The sequence below is a fragment of the Camellia sinensis genome, chromosome 6, assembly GCF_055761805.1.
Source record: "Camellia sinensis isolate YWXY chromosome 6, ASM5576180v1, whole genome shotgun sequence".
NCBI lineage: Eukaryota > Viridiplantae > Streptophyta > Magnoliopsida > Ericales > Theaceae > Camellia > Camellia sinensis.
Window position 1 is genome coordinate 148,062,316 of NC_138966.1, and position 23,088 is coordinate 148,085,403.

At 33.9% G+C, this 23,088-nt stretch overlaps 1 protein-coding gene across 2 annotated transcripts; it reads right to left on the minus strand.

The window, feature by feature from the left end:
• Positions 1 to 175: 175 nt before the first annotated feature.
• Positions 176 to 23,088, minus strand: LOC114319944 (uncharacterized). Of its 2 annotated transcripts, XM_082875078.1 has the most exons (6): positions 22,932 to 23,088; positions 22,390 to 22,752; positions 19,442 to 20,903; positions 6,062 to 6,140; positions 1,211 to 3,329; positions 176 to 1,110 (listed from the first exon to the last, which is right to left on the minus strand). In XM_082875078.1, the coding sequence occupies exon 5, from the start codon at positions 3,322 to 3,324 to the stop codon at positions 1,486 to 1,488; it is 1,839 nt and encodes a 612-aa protein (XP_082731204.1). In that variant the 5' UTR covers positions 3,325 to 3,329; positions 6,062 to 6,140; positions 19,442 to 20,903; positions 22,390 to 22,752; positions 22,932 to 23,088; the 3' UTR covers positions 176 to 1,110; positions 1,211 to 1,485. The 2 variants fall into 2 exon arrangements, with proteins under 2 accessions (XP_082731204.1, XP_082731205.1); XM_082875079.1 differs by lacking the exons at positions 176 to 1,110; positions 1,211 to 3,329; positions 6,062 to 6,140 and having other exon boundaries at positions 20,674 to 20,903.

Below are 23,088 nucleotides of genomic sequence, written 5' to 3' on the forward strand. Positions count from 1 at the left end.
GCCCCGTTGGCGTCGGGACCACCACTCTCTCAGTGTAACCTCTCACTCTCTTAACGTCAAGAACTAGAGTTTCTTCCATTCAAATCGAATATTTCCAAGAGATATTTTCTGTGGCTCAGGTTTGTTTCTAACTCTAAACTTCATTTACATTAGGGCTTTTGATTTGAAAACCCTAACCCTTATTGAATATCTGATATTAAGTTTGGTTCTCAATGAAAATTAAAATCTATATCCAATAGCTGTGCCACTTTGATTTCAGAACTGAAGAATGAATATCTGATATTAATTTTTATGGATGGTTTAGATCAATGGGTGTTCCCGCCATATGGATGATTTGTTTGTGTGTATATCAGTATCTACTCTCTGTCTCCTCCATACCCTGTGTCTGCCATCTGTCTTCCTTGCTCTGTTTTTGTGTTTTTCAGTTATATGGTTTGAGTTATACGGTTTGGATTTGGATTACCCGTGTGTGCAGATTTTATTGTGTGCAGATTTTATTATGGTGTGTGCAGATTTTAGTGTGTGCAGATTTTATTTTTGAGTTATTATGGTGTGTGCAGATTTGAGTTATTATGGTGTGTGCAGATTTTATTGGATCTTGAATGCTTATTGAGTTATACGGTTTGCAGATTTTTGCAGATTTTATGGTGTTTTATGGGTTGGGGTTTTCAATTTTCCTTTCTTTTGTATTTTCCTCTGCTTTCTCGTTAGCCACACACACACACACACACAGAAGATGTGCGTGAGTGTGTTGAAATCAAAGGTATGATGGAAGAGTCTGACAATAAATAAATAAATAAATTAAAAAATATTATTGTCAATTTTAAAATTTCGACAATATTGAAGTTTTTTTGGCAGTCATGGTAATTATGCAAGTCATTAACATCCTTGCTCAACTACACTGGAGACGTATCCACATTAGTGACAAAAAGTCGTCTCTTCACAGGGTGAATCTTACATGGCCTCATATTATTCCTGGGACGCTTCGGTGTAAAAGGGGTGGGAGTACCAATTAGATCATAATCATCGTATTCCTCAAACAAATTGCTACCCACTTGTCCCGTTTTATGATCGTTTTGGGGGCAAGTTCTCCTCGTGTGGCCGACAACCCTACATTGTCAAGTAAATCACCAATCATTAAAGAGAACAAAAATGCCAAGACTACCTCACAATAAAAAAATTAAGACACAAAGCACAATATAATGTATACCTGCAACATTGGCATCGCCTTGGCTTTCGAGGTTTAGCCATGTAGGATCCCGCAGTATTCCCCTTCGTGTTCACTACTTTCGGATCCCCAACCCCAAATGGCGGTAGTGAACTTTTTCCTTCATCAACATTAGTTCCCTTGGCCATGCAAAGATCCTTCATCCGACATGTCATAGTGAAAAATGCATTCCTAGCCTCTTCAAATCCTTCAGATGTTTGTGAGGCATAGTAACACATTTCAGTAGAAAAGGAGCAAAGAACCCCAAAGCGTGTCTCCTATGTGAGAGTGCTAGAGAATTGGGCTTGGCAATGTTGTTCACCAACCTTTCTTGCTTGCTTTGTCCAACGATGCATCACACAACCTGGGGGAATTTCAGTCATGTGTTCACATTTCATCACAGAAATCATATGGCTGCAAGGAAGTCCAAAGAACTCAAACTTTTTGCAACTACATTTCATTATGCTAGTTGCAGGATGGTATGACACTTCCCATGTGGAACCAAATTCAGTGTACTTTGAAAATTTGTATATGCAATGATCGAACTCCTCTTTCCTTCCATCAAAAATCAACAATGCTTCCTCAATTATTTCATTACGGAACATTAAGAACAAACGTCTGGTAAAGATGGTTGCTGCATGTTTCTCTAGAGGCTGAAATGCTGTGGTAAGACAAGGATCACTGTTGTCAGTTTTTGCCTCGGCATCCACTTCTTTGTTCCGTAACCGATAAAGGGCCATGTCAAAACATCTAACAAATTCGAATAGTTTCAGTTTTCGTTTGAGGCGCTCATTGAAAAAAGCATGCATACCCTCACAACGCTGACTGCTCTTCATTCCAGCAAAAAAATGACCACGCAAATATGACTGAGCCCACATGCCTTTGTTGTTGTAGGTGTCTAATACCCACTTGTTATTTTGAAGGCCATATTTTCTAACCATCTTACTCCAAGCTTCCTCAAATACAACCTCATTCGCATCAAGATCCATGAGATGCTTGAAATGTCCCTCGAATCCATCAACTCGAACATTTCGCTTGGCATTTCTGTGCATATGCCAATTACATAGACGATGCTTGGCACTCAGGAAGACTTTTTGTATTGCCTCACGCATGGCCATATCCCCATCTGTCAACACTGACACCGGTCTTTTGTTATCCGTGGCCTCTAACAACTTTTGCAAAACCCATGTGTATGTTGCAATTGTCTCATCAACAAGCAAGCTGCATGCAAATATGGTGGTTTCAAAATGGTTATTGACCCCAGCGAAAATAACAAAAGGTTTGTTATATGCATTCGTTTTATAAGTTGTATCGAAGACCAACACGTCACCAAATGCAGCATAGTCTAGGCGAGACCTTGAATCTGCCCAAAACAATTTGTCAAGCCGATTCTCTTGATCCTTGTCATACTTGTAAAAGAAGTAAGGGTCAGCATCAGCTTTTGCACGTAAGTAAGCCAAAGCACACTCCGCATCACCATCCTTCATTTCTACTTTGCGCTCGGCTTGAATATAATTGTGCAAATCCTTGTGAATAAAGCCCACGTTCGCAAAAGACCCAGATTGTTGCACCAACAAATCCATTATCTGGCTTGTCTTGACACCAACATCGTGCAAAGTCTTTACTTGAGCTTTGTCGGGGATCTTTACAAACCTATGCGACCGAAGAAATGGCACACATGGTGATGTTGCCAATGGATGGTTATGTTCCATGTTAAAGTGAGTGACAATGTATTTGCCTACATCCAGATTGTACCTTATGCGGAAATGAGCATCACAACCAACTCTAGTCAATGCCCTGGCAGCTCTTTTTCGATCAATACGGGCCAAGTGTTGCTTTGCTCTTTGGCCTTGCCTTGAGCATACCCATTTTCTACTAAGAACCTTTGTTGCCTGCATTGTTCGCGTGTCTTTCCTAATGCTAAATCCCACAACTTTAGCATATTGATTATAGAAATCATTGGCATCCTCTTCTGAATTGAATTGCATTTCAAGAACATCATTCTTGGTTAAACTTTGAATAGGGTCATTTGCATGGGAACCTAATTCTTCTTTATTCCCACAAACTTCGTCATCTTCAAGCTTGCGCTCAAATTTGGTACATCCAAAAGGATCCATGATAACTACATCAAAAACAATACGAAAAGAATAACATTATCTTATAAAATGAATGAAAATTCCTAAAATCACATAAGAGAATTTTTAGGTATTTGGATTGCTCTAAAACACACCTGCAAGTATAACGTTATACACTGTCCAACTTTTATTCATACCTTAATCTATGTAAGTATCTTTTAGTAATTATATATGCAAGCAAAATTTGTATATCAAATAAAGGAAATAGTAAGAACTCATCATTTCGCTCACATTTTTATCTTTTTCTTTTTTAATTTTTTTTTTATAACAAATGCAAAGTTTTGGATATGTACAATGACACAATTATATATAAGGTACTCAGGCAATAGGTTTATTTTTGAATCTTTTGAGTCGTTATGCCCAATCTCTAATCTCTTTGGACTAAAATAATACAATTTGTTCAAAAGGACAACTATCTGTTGCAATCAACCCATTTGTCTATCTCTTGAAATCATCTCATTTCTTGAAATCATCCAACTTGCCTATCTGTTAAAATTCACCAAAGCTATTTTCTTATTTATTGAAATTCAGCAAACAATCTATTTGTTGAAATATGACACATGTCACTCCGGCGACTTTTTCAGCACCAATGACTTTTTCGACTTATCTTTACAACCAAATAAGATTTTTCCTTAGATCTAATACCTTATACACCGTTTAGGATGGACTTTCATCAAATTTTTCTTATGAAGGATTGGGTTTCTCTCAAAAATTCAAAAAAAATTTAGGACCCAGCCCTGTCTACACTTTACATTTTATATTCTTGACACTGTTTTGAATGCCTATCAAAAATTATTCAGGAAAAAGTGATATTATGTATATCCCTACCAAGCAAATTACTTTTTTTTAATATAAATGAAAATGGTAGTGAAAATAAAAACATCAATAGAAAGCAAAAGGGGGTTATACCCTCGAATGAAAAAAAAAATTATACACGTGTTCAAATGAAAAGGAGGTTATCTGTCCCAAAATTTATCTATCTGTTCAAATGTTATTTATCTGTACACATGTCACGTACTTTTCTAATTACTTGTCTAAATATCACCTAATTATACACGTGTCACCTATTTGTCCCACCTTACCGCTACCAACCATTGTTGCCAGCTACCGCCATCCGCCAACCATTGGCAACTTTTTCAACAACTTTAGGAGTGATAAACGAACCAAACAACTTGAGCTCGACTTATGTTCAGCTCATTAAAAACTCGTTCGAGCTCAGTTCGTTAAGTAAATAAGCCAAACTTGAATAGTCAATTGCTTGTTCGGCTCTGTTTGATGAATCTAAAACTACCAAACTACTTCAGGTCGGCTTGAGAAAAACTCATTTGATATCGACTCAAAAATTTAACGAACCAAAGTTGAAGAAATTTTAAAATTCGCTAAAGTTATCAAAGCAAGTTATAACAATCAACTGTTCAGCTCGTTTATTATCCCTAAAGAGGGTTTAAATAGGACTATAACTATTTGTCTTCTCAATTTACATCCCCTCCATACCTTATTCTCTCCACTACTTACAACACAATTTTGGAAGCAATTATTATATATGTAGAATCACTTGAAAATAAAATAAAATAAACACTCTAGAGGATTCATGCTTCGTCTGTGATGGGTGGCTGTAGGCAAAAATCTCAGTATAGAATTTTCAAATGTCTATCAAAATTAATGAATTTACTTGAACCAAACTCTCTTGTGATGTATTTGCCCTAGAGTTCTTTCTTTTCAAACATGTACATTTCTCTAGTCCCTCAAAATTATGTTTATTTTTGTCGTGGGTGGGAAGCAAAAGTATCAGTTCAGAATTTCCAGACATTTACATGTCATTCAACAAATTTGAGTTCAACCAAAAATGAATTCAATCTTTCTCTTGTGACATCATCTCCCTCTAAAATAAAAAAATAAATTCAATAGCACAAATAAATAAAATAGCACACCCGCCAGTGCCCTGCTATCAATTAAAATAAAAAAAGACAGCACAAATAAATAAAATAGCACACTTGCCATTGCCCTGCTATCAATTAAAATAAACAAATAAATAAAAAAAAGACAGCACAAATAAATAAAATAGCACACCCACCAGTGCCCTGCTATCAATTAAAATAAACAAATAAATAAAAAAAGACAGCACAAATAAATAACGTAGCACACCCGCCAGTGCCCTGCTATCAATTAAAAGAAACAAATAAATAAAAAAAGACAGCACAAATAAATAAAATAGCACACCCGCCAGTGCCCTGCTATCAATTAAAAGAAACAAATAAATAAAAAAAGACAGCACAAATAAATAAAATAGCACACCCGCCAGTGCCCTGCTATCAATTAAAATAAACAAATAAATAAAAAAAGAAAGCACAAATAAATAACGTAGCACACCCGCTAGTGCCCTGCTATCAATTAAAAGAAACAAATAAATAAAAAAAAACAGCACAAATAAATAAAATAGCACACCCGCCAGTGCCCTGCTATCAATTAAAATAAACAAATAAATAAAAAAAGACAGCACAAATAAATAACGTAGCACACCCGCCAGTGCCCTGCTATCAATTAAAAGAAACAAATAAATAAAAAAAGACAGCACAAATAAATAAAATAGCACACCCGCCAGTGCCCTGCTATCAATTAAAATAAACAAATAAATAAAAAAAGACAGCACAAATAAATAAAATAGCACACCCGCCAGTGCCCTGCTATTAATTAAAAGCAAATAAATTAAAAAACACACCTGCTAATGCAACCGCTAGAGACAAAGGGATGGAGGAGGTATACCTTTACTTCTACGTTAAGATGGAGAAATTGAGGACCTATAACAAACAAAAACAAAACATTGAAATAGAGTTAGTAAAGAAGACAATACGTAAGGAAATTAATGATTGTGGGGAGAAAAGAAAGAATCTATGTACGAAAAAATATTATTTTGCACATCTTTTGACATTAACAAACTGCATAAACAATAACAAAGATGAAAGTCTACTACCTTTGTTCAAAGTCACAATAACCATTACATAAATAAACACTTAAACAAATGTACCACAACCAACCGTTTGACCACTTCAACAAAAAATTAAATAAAAATATATACAAAAAAAATTAAATAAACAAATGCTCTTATAATTACATTCAACACACATTTTCCCTTTCCCTTTCCATTTCCAAATCCCTAGCTAAATCTATGATCCAAACATAACATTAAGGAAATATGATGGTTTCAACGTTATAGAAAGCAAAGCACATTCATATAATTTTCTTCTTCTTTTGTGCTAGCTTATTATTTTCCAAAAAAATTCAAAATATAATAAAAATGTGGGAGTGGATTTTCCAAATGATTTGAGCCAACATCAATCAATATGTTATAGTTACATGAAGTTATATATCATAAAGTGAGTAATTATAAATGACAATAACTATGGCTTTGGTTATTAGGACATATTGGTAGTTTACCCTTTTATTTGTTGTTGGATTCAATGTGATGATAATGAAGCATTTTATTTTATTTTACTTAAATTACTTCAATTTTGACACATGGTGGCATAGGCAACATCAGAGCTAACTCGAAGTTCTGCTAAGCCAATTCTTGAACAATATAGATCAGTTATCTTATCATCTCTCAAGTTTTAAAAGTTGACTCTTGGTACTGTGGCTGCACAATTCACAGGTTTGTTTGATTTCTGTTTGATCTTTGATGAGGAGGTCGAGAAAAAGAAAAAAAAAAAAAAAAAAAACAGACCAACCAACAACCAGACACAACACCCAGAGCAGGAATACTTATGCACAGCAGGCATCTGATATTACTGAGACAACAAAAAGTGCTATGGAAGCATGGCCTTGACATAACACTAGCAGTGGCATCCGATAAGCCAAAAAATATCCTTAAAAAGAACATTGGCACAACAGAATTTGGGCTTCAAAGAATTCCATGCATGTTTTCTTGGGAAAACTGATGAACATTCCAACTTATAACCAAACTACAAGAGCACTACAATGGCATCTAAATAACAGCCCCCAAATAACAGATCAAACAAAGAACAACCACCCACAAATCAAACAGAGAACAACACAGATAGATAAGGAAACCAGAATAAGCAGAAGTTGGATTAGCAGAACCAGAATAACATCGAAATTTCTGATGCTATTGAGGTTTCAGAAATTTTATATTTTTATTTATTTATTATTTGTTTCACACTAAAATTGGAGTTAAACAAGCAAGTAAACTTGTGTACAACACTATTGCATATGACATATAAAGAATAAAAACAAAATGTACAAGGACAATAAAAACAATGTAGATTTGATATTGAAATGAAATTTGTGTAGGACCTACTAAAAAAGCATAAAGTGGTTGGCCATTGGCTCAAAAATGGTTTGAGTTTATATATAATACAATACTAAAAATTATACATATATTTTACGAATGTATGTTGGTTGTACCCGTATCCTAATTTTTAGGTCTTTTCTCTATTTTTCATTTCTTAGTTTAGAAGAAAATCTATTTCACTAACACAAACAATTCATGAAGAAAAAATTGTTAAAAGAATGACAAAACTTCACAAGCGAAATCCATTTGCAAAAGCATGAGCTCTGAAATACAAAACCAACCTAGGCAGAGAAAATCAAATAAAAACAAAACAAAACCACAGAACCCAGAATTGCACCCTTAAGACAAAACTGACGTGAGACTCTTACGGTAGATACCCAGATACAGATGTTCCACATAATCCAGTAATCGTATTTGCACTTCTTAGCACTCGGAGCCATGAAAATTAAAAAATTGAAATGGAAAAAGAAAAAAAATGCAAATTCCAACTATATTATTGGTAGATAATAAGAAATAGGAGCCAATGATGATTACATAATCAACCTACACACCAACACACAGATAACACATTAAACCCCATCACAAATCAACAATTAAGTAAATTGGAGTGCCTATCAGACCAATTCAACTTGCATGTTCAATAATCTAAAAAAATGCATGGGTTGTAAGATCAACTTTGCATAAAAAATGCTCTAGTTGGAGCAGAAAAGAGATATGAAAACTAGACTAGGACTTTTGTATAGATGCTGACAATCAATGTCCCCAAATGGTGGATGTAAGCCACCAAGTCCCCCAACTTCTCTGATTTTCTGGCTTTGATTTCATTTCCCAAACCAAGTTGGTGATAAATTCTGAAATTTGAAGATTTAGAAGGAAAAGAAAACTAAATCAAAATGTTATTTTTAAATGGTGAGTTTCACCTTTTTTGTGTCACATCCTAAAAGGATGCTTGTGATTGGAACATTGCATTGAAGAGAAAATTAAGGAGAAAACCAAAAAGAATGAGATTGCTAAAGGTAATACATCAACCAAAAAAAAAAAAAGAAGGAAAAAAACAGAAAAGAAAAGAGAAAAAAGAGTTCAGTCATATATTGAGATATGACAATGATCTCAAAACCATTTTCCAAGACCTCCTAAGAAGCTTCATGGTGCTCCACCAAAATGGCCAACCACCCATATTGATTGTTAGCATTGATATCTTAACATAGTCGAAAATGCATACTTTCCAACATTAATGAGTATAGGCACAATAGTCATGATGTTGTGCACAATCATTCAACATACCCTATACCAATCAACCTAACATGGCATTATATTTTGCCTGCACACATCAATGGCATATAACAGTTCTTGTAGGACAAATATCAGATAAATGAAAATCGAAAAAATAATTACATACTAATAGAGCATAGATATGTATTCGGTGCAAATGAAAATTAAATTTTGAAATTTGCAATTACTTTATCTATTTCTTATTTATCTGATAGTCTCTCATTCTTGTAAGAGACATAAGGGATCTAGACCCTAAAATGAGGTTGCCTTTTCATGAAAAGCATTGGATTCCATTTTAAAGACCAAATCAGAGTCATCAATCCCCCTTTTCTATCTTTACCTGTTCCTATCAAATGCCTGACAAAAGCTGTCCTGTAGAATTCACCATCCTAGAAAAGACTTTTGTTTATCTGAAATTTTGTTAGAAATTAACCTAAACTGATATTACTATTGAAAAAGGTACCCTACATTACTTGCCATTCAATGGAAAGAACAACAAAAATTAACGTTGAATCCTAACTTCCCAATAGATTGACCTTCCAACTTGGACCTAATTTGAATAACAATGTGGTCCCAAATTCCAAAATAATGAACAATACCACATTTTCTATGCCCCATTTTATTGATCTATTAACCAATGGGTCACTATCCCAAACATTGCTAACTCTTTCACCAAAGCTAGAAACCATCCAACCAAGGCCGGTCCTGAGGCAAGGAGGGTAAGGCCGCCTCGGGCTCTGGAATTCTATCTAAAAAATAGGGACCCCAAATAATTTTAGCCCTTATGTTATGTTTGGTTCATTGCAATGAAGTGGATGAAATAATCATTCCACATAATGTCCATTCTCACGTTTGGTTCACTAAAAAAATTATAAAAAATATATTACAAATAAAATCATCTCTTATTATTATGAGAGAATAATCATTCTATAGAGAGAGGCTAAGGAATAACTATTCCTTTCTATTTAATTTCATTCCAGTGAACCAATCATTACGCTGTAGTATTAGTAGTATAAAAATAAAGTTTTACAGAAAAAATTTAAAAAACATTGAAGTGGTGAATTATTTAAAAGTACTAGATGGATGTTTACCAAATGTATGGATTGTTAATAAATAACTATACGAGTTATATTGCCTCTAGATAAATAAATTTTATGCTGAAGTTGATCAATTTTACATTCAATTGCCTATGTCAAATTTTTTTTGAATAAATTAATAATGTTACCCATCGAGTCCAAAATCTATCTCAAAAATTATGATTTGTGTGTATCTTAAGAACTATGATTTATGTCAACTATAAAAGTCATATGGAAATTACTCACAAAATACAATATTATAATTATTATGAAAAACAAATTATAATAGATTCACTCACTAATATAATATTTTCAAATTGGATTTATCACTTAATACTTTAAGTGATTTCTGTGTATGGAATGGTTAAAAAACTAGTAATTTTCGTGTTTATATATGCTAGCAAATTTGTGGAGGTAAATATATATATATATATATTGGGATGACTTTGCAGACAACCAACCTTTTCTTGTTGGTGATAGAGAGAGCTTACTAGACTAGACTAGACTAGACAAGACTAGACTAATCACATTTTGTTTTGTTTAGAACAGTCACTAAAATATCTTGAGTACATATTATTTAATATCCACTAATTGATGACAAAACATGGAAGTCTCTTATAAATTGGTAGATCCATGAACATTTGATCTTATGCACACAAACATAGATGCACCGTACACCTCATGTAAGAGCTATAGGTCACAAAATGTTAGAGAACCTTCTAATTAACAACAAAACGCCAAAAAAAATGAAAAAATGTTTGAAATCAGTCTCCTTGAATCAACTACAGCCATTATATGCAGAAAGCAAAAGGTAAATAATAATAATTGGGCCTGTGAATAGAAGTAAGAACACAAGTAAAATGATGATAGCCGAATCAATAAAACAAGCAGCCTGTTTGGAGATAAACATAACAAAGCAGAACGAGAAATGTCTCAAAAAGAAGATAATATGTAAAGAAAATATGTATTGAACATTTTTTACATCTCAAAAAGAAGATAATCACACATGACAGTGCCAGATTAATGACATAGGTGAGCTCACAAATTGCCCAACATATTTATTACTTCAATTCTTGTATAGTTCTCTACAATTCCGTCAAAAACCAAAACAAATAGATAATTCTAACCAATCCCAAAAGAGAACATGCTAAAAATTTAAAGAAGGTCGAGATTATGAACACTACACCGAAGGTCCAACAAATTTATGGCCTGGATTATGGAGGCCTAACCATTTAGATGAACTATCTTAAATGGGTTTGGTTCTTAGTCAAATCAGGGTTGAGAAGACAGAATTTAAACAATCAATCCAACAGAAAAGAGTCATAGACAACTCAAAATGCAAGGTGAGGGGGGAAGAAAGAAAAGAAAGGAAAAGTAGCCCTAAACTAAAAGGTATATATCTCATGGACCTATTTTAGTAATCTCTCAACTGATTATAGCACAAACACTTCATTTGTTTAACAAATTATTTGAATTAATAGTAATCTATGTTCCTAGTAAGGTGCCGCAAATCATGATTCTTCAGAGTTGGGTTGCAGAACAAAAGTCCAATAAGCAAATAGGGTATGTTGAATGGGTTTATACAATAACATCAAAATATCCATTCATTTCTCAGTTTATACACTTCCCAGAAAATTGCTAAAGGTAATACATCCAAACCACTTTAATTTTGTTTCTCATAGGAAAATCAAGCCACCACAAGAGTAATTGTTAGAAAAATAAACAGATTTCAATAAGCAAATAAAAAATTAGTCTCATATCAGTTACATGGTTACAAAATTCAATTACCAACACATCAGATTTCACGCAAGCCAAATTTCAAGTGTATATATATATATATGGAATCAACACAACTAACAAACATAAAAAACCTAAACCTATTCAAATCATATTTTCCTAATTTTATAAACCAACCCAGTGAGTTCACGTGAAAGGGGCAGTTTCGAAGAAGGGGATTTCGGTCTAGGGTTTCATAGAATGGAGATGGAGAAATGGACAGAAACAAGTAGCAGAGCGAGAAAGAGAGACATACATTGAGGCATGTAGCTTGCTAAAACGAGGAGGAAAAGAAAAAGGCAGAATAAACTCACTCTTCGGTGCTTGGCGAGAAGGAGCTCCGGCGAGATCCTATACAGATCTTTGTCAACAGCTTTGGGAGCTTTTCTCCGTGGTAGATGATGCGGCGGCGTAGGTCTCGGCCATGGCAAGGGCAGAGAGATAGACAGAGAGAGAGAGAGAGAGTAATTTTTGAAGACGTTTGGGATGAAGAAAGGGTCTGAGGGATTTGTCATGAGAGGAGGGAATTTTGATTTTCACAAAATTTGGAAATTTGGATGTTTGTTCCAAATTTTTGGGCGAAATTATTTGGGGGAATTATGTAATAATCATAATAAAAAAATTAAAATAATTAGAGTCTTATAATAAAATAAATTATTAATTTATAATTTTATCAATTTATACTCAAATTTTTTTTTATTTTTAATATAAATTCTTATATATTTTTATTAAGTAAAATTAATAAAAAAAAATATTTTACTCATCAATTACAAAATGTATAATCACACTATAAATTGGCGTAAACATAATAGACAAAATTTTAGAAACTATAAGGTAGTGTTTGGTAATATTTACGTTTTTAGTTTATGTTTACAAAAATTTTATAAATTGGTTTTTGTTTATTTTTAGAAAAACATAAATTACAAACGCGTTTGGTTTGAACAAATGTTTACAAAATTTTAAAAATATAAACTAAAAAATATGTTTGTTCAGGCCTAAAATATTTATATTTATTTTTATTATTTATAACAATGGGATCACACACATTATAATTGAAAAAAGTTAATTAAAAAAATAATTGAAAAAAAAAATTAATTGGGAAAAAAAATAATTAATTGAAAAAATAATTGAAAAAAAAATTATTTGAAAAAAAAAAAGTTAATTGAAAAAAAAAATAATTGAAAAATAATAATTAAAAAAATATTTATTTGAAAAAAAAATTATTTCAAAAAAAATCATTTGAAAAAAATAATTGAAAATAAAAATTGAAAACTGAAAACGTAAACTCATTTTTTTAGTTTACGTTTTTTCCTCAAATTTATAAACTGAGACAATCATTTAGGTTGTGTTTGGTAACGTTTACGTTTTCAGTTTATGTTTACAAAAATTTTATAAACTGATTTTTATTTATTTTTAGAAAAACATAAACTACAAACGTGTTTGGTAATTGACAAAATGTTTAAAAAATTTTAAAAATATAAAAAAGAGTGAGAAATGGCAAGTGGCGGCGGAAGACGGTGGTGGAAAGTGGTGACGGTGGATGGGTGGGTGACGGTGGCGGGTGATAGGTGGTAGCGAGTGGGTGGTAGTGGCAGGTGGCGGATGGTGGGTGGTAGCGGGTGGGTGATGGTAGCGGGTGGTGGGCAGTAGCGAGTGGGTGATGGTGGTAGTGGTGGTGGTGGTGGTGGTGGTGGTGGTGGGTGGTGGCAAGTGGGTGGCGGATGGCGGGTGATGGTGGGTGGTGATGATGGGTGGGTGGGTGACGGTGGCGGGTGGTAACGAGTGGGTGGTGGTGGTGGTGGCAGGTGGGTGGCGGATAGCGGGTAGGTGGCGGGTGGTGGTGGTGGTGGTGGTGGTAGGTGGGTGGGTGACGGTGGCGAGTGGTAGGTGGTAGCGAGTGGGTGGTGGTGGTGGTGGTGGTGGGTGGTGGGCAGTGGTGGCAGGTGGGTGACGGGTGGGTGGTAGTGGGGGGTGGTAATGGGTGGTGGTGGCGGGTGGGTGGGTGGGTGGCAGGTGGCTGGTAGTGGTGGGTAGTTGGTGGTGTCAGGTGGTGGATGGTGGTGGCAGGTAAGTGATGAGTGGTGGTGGCAAGTAGGTGGTGGTGGTGGTGGTGATGAGGGGTGGGTGGTGGTGGTGGTGGTGGTGAGGGGTGGGTGGTGGTGGTGGTGAGTGGGTGGCTGGTCGGTGGTGGCTGGTGGGTGATGGTGGCGGGTGGTGGGTGGTGGTGGCAGGTGGTGGTAGGGGGTGGGTGGTGGTGGCGAAAGACGGTAGTGGAAAATGGTGGCGGGTGGTGGTTAGTGTTGGGTGGTAAAAAAAAAAAAAAAAAACTCAAAACGGAAACATATTTTTTGTATTTTCATTTTTTGGCCAAATTTATAAACTGAGACCACTGATTTATAAATCAAAAATTTTACCAAACAAGTTTTTATTTGAGTTTTTTAAATTTTTATAAATATAAACAGAAATCTGAAAACGTAAGTGTTACCAAACGACACCTATAAACCAAAAAAAATTATCAAACAAGTTTTTATGACAGCTTTTAAAATTTTTATAAATATAAACTGAAAACTAAAAACGGAATAGTTACCAAACAGACCATAATATTGTAATCAAGTCACAAAGTTTTGTGATATAAAATAGAAAATACATAACTGCATCACTAATTGGCGTAACGAAATTGTTTAAAATTCTAGAAAATCACAAATGTCGTAACTAACTTCCAAAATTTCATAACATTAACCAAAAATTATGTAACTATCCAATAATTGGTGTAACAAAAACATCTAAATTTTTTAAATAATTTAATCACCAATCGAGATCTCTAATGATACAGATAAACACAGAATGTAATGACAATAATCAAATAGTTTAATCCACGACTTATAGCCATTGAACAGAAAATGAGAGTTAGAGAAAATTAACCAATAGAGCGAAAGGAAAGGGAATATGAGTAAGAGAGACTGAGCGGACTTGTCGTCTGTGAAAATAATGTCGAAGATGGTGTTGTTTCCGATAAGGAACATCGGAGATATCTACAGTGACAGTAAGGAATGAGAGAGATGTTTGATAGATGAAGAGAGCTGAGATAGCAAAACAGTACAACAAAATCGTAATATTCATTTTCAACAGTTCTATAAGATATGTATAAATTGATAAAATCACAACTACGGCCAAAGATTTGTATATGTATGAGAGTTTAGAGAGAATGAGAGTTTGAGAGACAAATTTGTTGTGAGAAATAAAATGTGAGAGGGGTGGTATTTATAGGACTTGGGAGGGAGGAGTTAATTTATATATATAAAAATAAAAAAAAATAAAATTGATTGTTGGTGGAATTAACGGTTATATGACTCTTTCAAATTGTTTTGATTTAAATTTTTGACCATTGCACTGACAATGGGGGCAAGGAGCCATTGGGGTCAGGTCGAGCTAGATGGGAAAGAAAATTTCGGGGCGATCTCACGGGATGGGTCACACTCCATAACACACCAGGGTCGGGTCGCGCTCTAGAACACATAGCTCAGGGTCTTAGGTTGGGTTTAGACTCAAGCCTAGTTAGGCCTACCCAGGGCACGAGCGGACTTGGGGTGTGCCGCGAGCTCATGGGCTAAATTTATACCCCTATATGTGGGTAGTGGTTCTGAGATATATGATTAGTAGTTATGATATATGTGATATTGATTATGAAACAAAGGGTGCTAGTTATGAGATGTGGTTATAATATATGTGGGTAAAGGTAATGAGATATATGATTAGTGATTACGAGATATGTGATTTTGGTTATGAGCAGAGTGGTATAGTTATAAGTCAAAGGGCGTTTGGTTATGAGATATGTGATTAGTAGTTATCATATATGTGATGTTGGTTATGAGATATGTGGGTAATGGTTATGAGTAAAGTGGTGTCAAAGGGTGTTTGGTTATGCTATATGTGTTAGTGGTTATGAGATATGTGGGTAATGGTTATGAGCAAAGTGGTGTCAAATGGTGTTTGGTTATGCTATATGTGTTAGTGGTTATGAGATATGTGGCTAATGGTTACGAGCAAAGTGGTGTCAAAGGGTATTTGGTTATGCTATACGTGTTAGTGGTTATGAGATATGTGGGTAATAGTTATGAGCAAAGTGGTGTCAAAAGGTGTTTGGCTATGCTATATGTGTTAGTGGTTATGAGATATGTGGGTAATGGATATGAGTGGTTATGAGATATGTGGGTAATAGTTATGAGCAAAGTGGTGTCAAAAGGTGTTTGGTTATGCTATATGTGTTAGTGGTTTTGAGATATGTGGGTAATGGTTATGAGTAAAGTGGTGCCAAAGGATGTTTGGTTATGGTATATGTGTTAGTGGTTATGAGATATGTGGATAATGGTTATGAGTGGTTATGAGATATGTGGGTAATGGTTATGAGCAAAGTGGTGTCAAAAGGTGTTTGGTTATGCTATATGTGTTAGTGGTTATGAGATATGTGGGTAATGGTTATGAGTGGTTATGAGATATGTGGGTAATGGTTATGAGTAAAGTGGTGTCAAAGGGTGTTTGGTTATACTATATGTGTTAGTGGTTATGAGATATGTGGGTAATGGTTATGAGTGGTTATGAGATATGTGGGTAATGGTTATGAGCAAAGTGGTGTCAAAGGGTATTTGGTTATGCTACATGTGTTAGTGGTTATGAGATATGTGGGTAATAGTTATGTGTGGTTATGAGATATGTGAGTAATGGTTATAAGCAAAGTGGTGTCAAAGGGTATTTGGTTATGCTATATGTGTTAGTAGTTATGAGATATGTGGGTAATGGTTATGAGCAAAGTGGTGTCAAAAGGTATTTGGTTATGCTACATGTGTTAGTGGTTATGAGATATGTGGGTAATGGTTATGAGCAAAGTGGTGTCAAAGGGTGTGGTTATGCTATATGTATTAATGGTTATGAGTTATGAGATATTGGTTATGTGACTAGTGGTTGTGAGATATGTGATGTTGGTTATTAGATATGTGACTAGTAGTTATGAGATATGTGATGTTGGTTATGATCAAAGTGATGTGGTTATGAGCAAAAAGGTGTTAATTATAAGATATGTGATTAGTGGTTATGAAATATGTGATATTGGTCATGACAAAAAGGTGTTGGTTACAAGATATGTAACTAGTGGTTATGAGATATGTGATGTCGGTTATGACTCAAAGGGATTGGTTATGAGATGTGGTTATGATGTATGTGGATAGTAGTTATGGGATGTGTGATTAGTGGTTATGAGATATGTGATATTAGTTATGACAAAAAGGTGTTGGTTATGAGATATGTGACTAGTGGTTATGAGATATGTGATGTTGGTTATGACTCAAAGGGATTGGTTATGAGATGTGGTTATGAGATATGTGATCAATAGTTATGAGATATGTGATATTTGTTATGATCAAAGTGGTGTTGGTTATGAGATATGAGATATGTGATTATGATTATGAAATATGTGATGTTAGTTATGACTAAAATGGTGTTGGTTATGAGATGTGGTTATGAAATATGTGATATTAGTTTTGAACAAAATGATGTTGGTTATGAGATATAGTTATAGCTAAGTTATGATCAATTTGATTATAGTTACGAAAAAATATGATTTTAGCTCATAACTATAAAAAGTGACCTGTTTAGCAGGTCACTTTTAATGATGTGGCTCAATCATAACTATTGATTTTGTATGTACCGTACATTTTTTATACAAAATGTACTATAGGCTTTCCCTTGTAATATATATATATACATATATACAGTCAATTGGCTATTACAATTTTTTGGACATAATCTTTTGATCATATATTAAATATGTATACAAGGCACCATATTAATTATTACTACTTTGAGTCCTAAAAAATATCAGAGTTGACTCTGTAACCTTTAGTTAATTTCTCGCCAAATCTCCTTCTTTTCTTTTCTTTTCTTTTTTTCTATTTTTTGTGAGAAATGAATATGACATTATTAGAGAGTTCTATTTTTCGCAATTTCTCACAATTTTTTTTTAAAAACAATTAATGAAACATCCATCTCTAAATTTTAATAGTAGGAGAGGTCCAATATATTTTTTCCTCTTAGTTAAGATCCCTCAATAACATTTTATAAATAAATTTCAATTCTTTGTGACGAGCTGTAATTTCTCTATAAATTTTTCGAAATTTCTCCGTGAAACTAAAATTTCTATTTGAAAAGCTAAAATATCTCTGTGAATATAAATTTCAATTTGTCGAAATTTCTTTGCGAAAATGTTGAGAAACCCCAACTATTGTGAAAAATATTACAAGTCCTTTATCTTATAAAATCTTAATATCATAATTTTTTTTTTTACCTAATTTGTAAACCAAACATGAAAAATAATTATTTTTCTCATAATTTTTTTTTATCATTTCTCATCAAATCACTCAATTCAAAAAAAAAAAATATATATATATATATATATTGAATTTGACAATTACGTTTTTAGTAAATTTTTATTTTTTTAAAGATAAAATTGATGTTAAAAAAAGTTGATATGCTCAACAAATTCTAAGAAAATGGCTTTTTTATTTGGAAATTTTTAATTTTTTTGATATTTAGTGATCTGTTTTTAGATTTTTTTTTTTCTCTTCTGTTTTTTATCCTTCTATATTAATCTAGAAATTTTATTAAAATTTTATTAAAAAAAAATATAAATTTTAAAAATTTTCATTAAACACAAATTCTACAAAAATATATATAATTGTGTTAGCAGTTGCCAAAGATAAATGAATCTTGTTAAAAATAAAAAATTTCAATTGTTAGCTAAAAAAACCATAGCCGAAAGGTTTTTTTTTACTTAAATAACCAAAAAATAATAATAATTACCCAAACAGTTATTTTTTTCAATTTTTATTTTTAAAAAAAAAGTGAAAAATATGGAGAAAATAAAGTAAAATAAAATGACTACTCAGCTCATGAACCTGCATTTAAAAGGAGTAAGGACAAAAGCATTTTTGTTTTTCTCAGAAATCTTGCTTTTAAAAGGACAAAGAAAAAATACAAGAAAAAGCAAGCAAATCATCACGCGTATGGAAAAAGTGTGTCCCCCCTTCTTATCATCAACCACAACCACTCTCACTACTTCCACTACCCACATTCCACGTAATTGCTTGCACACCACAAAAAAGGTACTAATGACTACATTCCACTAAATTGTTGGCCCTACTTACATTCAACCGTTGATACATACATGTTTTCTTGTGAAGTGAACAAAAATCATCCGGACCCCTCCAGGTGACCCCCACGACCCCTTTTGATTTGTGATTGGCTAAATTTTTTTATTTATATATTTTTTTTTTCCAATCACTCACCCCCACGTGTGTGGGGTGGTGGGGGTTGGTGATTGAGGAGGTCTCAATCACTTCTCTAAAATGAATCATAAAAAAGGTGTTTGGTGTGGATTATAAGAAATGATTATAACTTATTTTAATTTAGAAATCTGTGTCAAAATATTTGGTGTAGTTTTTGCTCACAGCTTTTTAGGTAAAAATGCCTTAAATAAACTGAGAAAAACTAATTATTTAGAAGCTTGAGAAAAGATGCTTTCAATTTCTACTTTTTGATTATTAACTTTTAGCTTACAATAAGCTGTCCCAAAGACCCCAAAATCAACCAAGTGAAGATGAGAAATTACACTCACCTGAGTCATCTTCAAATAAATATGCCAATCCAACGAGTCACACCAGATCAGCATATTTCATGTCCAAGAACTTATCTTTGGCCCCCTGTTTGGCAGACATATTTTAGTGAAACAAGAAAATAATACTCGAGATTATATATATATATATATATATATTAGTGTATACCCATAACTAAAGGCACAATGAAAACAATGTAGAGATTAAAATATAATTGAATATAAAATTATTAAGTTAAGATATAATTTATTCAATTCATTGTTAAAAAAAAAAAAAAAATTTGAAGTCGAAATATAAATAGATGGTCGGTTTGGTTTTGATTTTCAAACTTGAAATTTTATTTAAGTGTATATTTTGAAAATAATTTTTACAAATTAACATTCAAAACTTATTTAGCTTGCAAGAAAGGTGCTAGGAAACTCCTCTCTGAGTGAAGAGGCAAATCTGCTGCGAGGAAGTTGCTAGACAACTTCTTTGTATTGCAACCTGTGTATAGTGGATAGAGAGAGAGAGTAGTGGAATGATAAAAGAGAGAAGTGGTGAGAGTAGAAATAAGAGATGGGCAGAAATCATATTTGGCCCAAACAAATCGTTGTAAAAAAATTATAATTAAATATAAAATTGTTAAGTTAAAACGCAATTTATTCAATTTGTTAGGACTTCTTTGTATTGCAACCTTTGTATTGCAACCTGTGTGTAGTGGAGAGAGAGAGAGAGAGAGAGAGAGAGAGAGTAGTGGAATGATGAAAGAGGAGAGAAGTGGTGAGAGTAGAAAGAAGAGATGGCCAGAAAACATATTTGGCCCAAACAAATCGTTGCAAAAAAATTATAATTAAATATAAAATTGTTAAGTTAAAACGTAATTTATTTAATTTGTTGTAAAAAGAAAATTTGAGGTCAAAATATAAATAGATAATTCGTTTGGTTTTGATTTTCAAACTTGAAATTTTATTTGAGTGTATATTTTGAAAATAATTTTTACAATTTGAAATTCAAAACTTCTTGCAAGGAAGGTGATAAGAAACTTTGGGCAAGGGTAGCATTTTTGTGTGCAAGGAAGCTGCTAGGAAACTTCTTTGAGTTGCAACCTGTGTAGTGGATAGAAACAGAGAGTAGGAGAATGATGAAAGAGAAGAGAAGTAGTGAAAGAAGAGAGGAGAGATGGACGTAAACATATTTTCAGAGAAGAGATGGACGGGAAACATATTTTGGGCCAAACAAATCTGGTCATTAATTATATAGATAATTCTCACTAATGGTGTGAGTTGTCTCTACTAATGTCTTCCAAGGAAAACTATTCAACTTCTTAGAAACACGTATGTTAGTATTTCACCAATACAACACAACTTGTCTCATAGTGAGAGCTCGCAATAGATCTTTATCAATCTCTCTTGGATGTATTGCTTTGCTACCTGGCAAATTATTCCCTCCATGTTGCCAATAACCACCCTAAATTTGCATGCCCTGAGAACAGAACAAATCTTTTTAGCCAAAATAATGATGTAAAATATATTATCAATAAATACAGATTAAAGACAAACAACCAAATAAATTGAAAACCAAAACTAGAATTACAAATCCTTGCGTCCACATTCTTAAACTTGGCTGTCATTGACTATTGGTAAATGTGAATGGGCCAAATCTTTCAATACATAAGGTCAAGAGGATATGACTCATGGTAAGGTGTACACATGCCAGACCTCTAAAGTCTACGGAAGCCAACTCAACCCCTAATATGCATTATGTGACCAAAATATCCAAAACCACATGCCAACGAACTTCCTTTTATTCCGAAACCCATTGGGAATCCAAATGCCTAAACTGATATCCCACAAGGTCACGTAAGATATACTAGGATTGTTTGAAATGAAGAGTCGGCATTTGATTTGAAGAACTAAGAAACCATATCCACAAAATGACTCCGTGTAATACCTAGTCCCATCATCACTAGAGAAAGGGTTACCCAGCCAGCTACCCAACCAAGCGGTTGTGACCTCTCTACTCATTACTCATAAGTTCATGGTTTAAAATTTAAAATAAAAAAACAAACAGGACAAGGAATAGTAGAGAAATAGAGCAAGGAAAGGAAACAACTAAATAACAAGAGGATTCACATACTAAAAATAGAATACTAAAGAAAATTAAAATTGGACCAACACGCATAATTCCATTTTGAGGAAGAATGGATGTCGTATAACCACTACTACTGGGAAAAAAATAACTTATTCCTTTTAGCATTAGTTTCATTACAAATATTTATATAACATTATCAAAAAAATTCTCAAAATATCAACTACTTTCTCATATCAATTTCGGGCTTCGCACTTTGATGGGTCTTAAAAACCTTTCGACGAGTACTGAAGTATACATAGGAACACATTTCCTTACAGAATAACATTGTTGTATATAACTACATATACGATTTCAACCTACCTTAACTCCCAAACTTCCTAACATGAAAACCCAGGCACTTCAGAATGCGAAATCCCAACCCTGATCCAGCCTAGTTCCCACAATTCATGCTTCTGCAAGAAATACAAGAAGCTGATTCTAGGAGCTACTATTTCCACATACCACTTTCTCTCAATTCACACACCAATTTTCTTCCACAAATCAATTTCCAAACGAAACTAAATGGTTTCGAACCATGTAATTTTGTTCGGAAGTTGATATCCGAACCAAAAAAGTGTATGCACTGAGAAAAATTAGCGTGTGGAAATAGAAGCTCTCCAAATTTCATAGGCAGAAGCTTGCCCGGTTGGATACACAGGGACTTCCATGCAAATAGGTAGAGAAAGCAAATTGCCTTGAGATATTAAATTGGCCATGGATTGTCCACAGCTTGCCTGTTTATCATTTGCTGAAGGGCCTCATACCTTCTACAAATTAGGAAGCAACTAATCCATGATCTTGCCGGAAAAAAGATGGGAAAAGAATAAAAAACACATACCTTGAAACATATAGGTAATTAGACACTTTTTTACACGAGACCATTTGACGATTACTTTTTCTCTCTCCAGATTGCCAATACTTCATCAGTTCTGAACCGCTGTGTGAATGTCGATTCCTCCAGCGGAGTTGACATCCCATTAGCATAAGCTAGGAGACCAGTATACGCAATCATTGCCCCATTGTCAATACAGTACCTGTCATCAGTTGCAAACAACCTTCCACCCCTCTCGGAGCACATGATTCTCATCATCTCTTGCAAGCGCTCATTGCAGCCCACACCACCAACAATGAGAACATCTTTCTTGTCACAGTGTGCCATTGCCCGTCCTGTAATCTCCACAAGCATCGGAAACACAGTTTCCTAAAACAATTTAAATTGAATGCAGAAATTGAGCCACAACTAGATCGTGTAAATATTTAACTAATACTTGCAATTTACAAGAAACAGCCATACCAAATTACCAACTACATAACCTTTTTATCACCACAAAATATGTATTTATTTTTTTTTTAAATATTGGAAGCATTCCAAATGATTACCTGAAGGGAATAGCACAAATCTGCAGGGGTGCATTCATTATTTTTTAGCTTTTCCTCAGCAGTAGCTTCAAGATAACTCAGTATTCCACTAAACGAAACATCCATTCCTTTGACAACATGGGGAAGGTCTATAAACTTTTCTCCTTTCTTCGCGAGC

Bases quoted from the DNA above. Each gene is read 5' to 3' on its own strand.
- LOC114319944 (XM_082875078.1), bottom strand. From the start codon at position 3,324: ATGGATCCTTTTGGATGTACCAAATTTGAGCGCAAGCTTGAAGATGAC.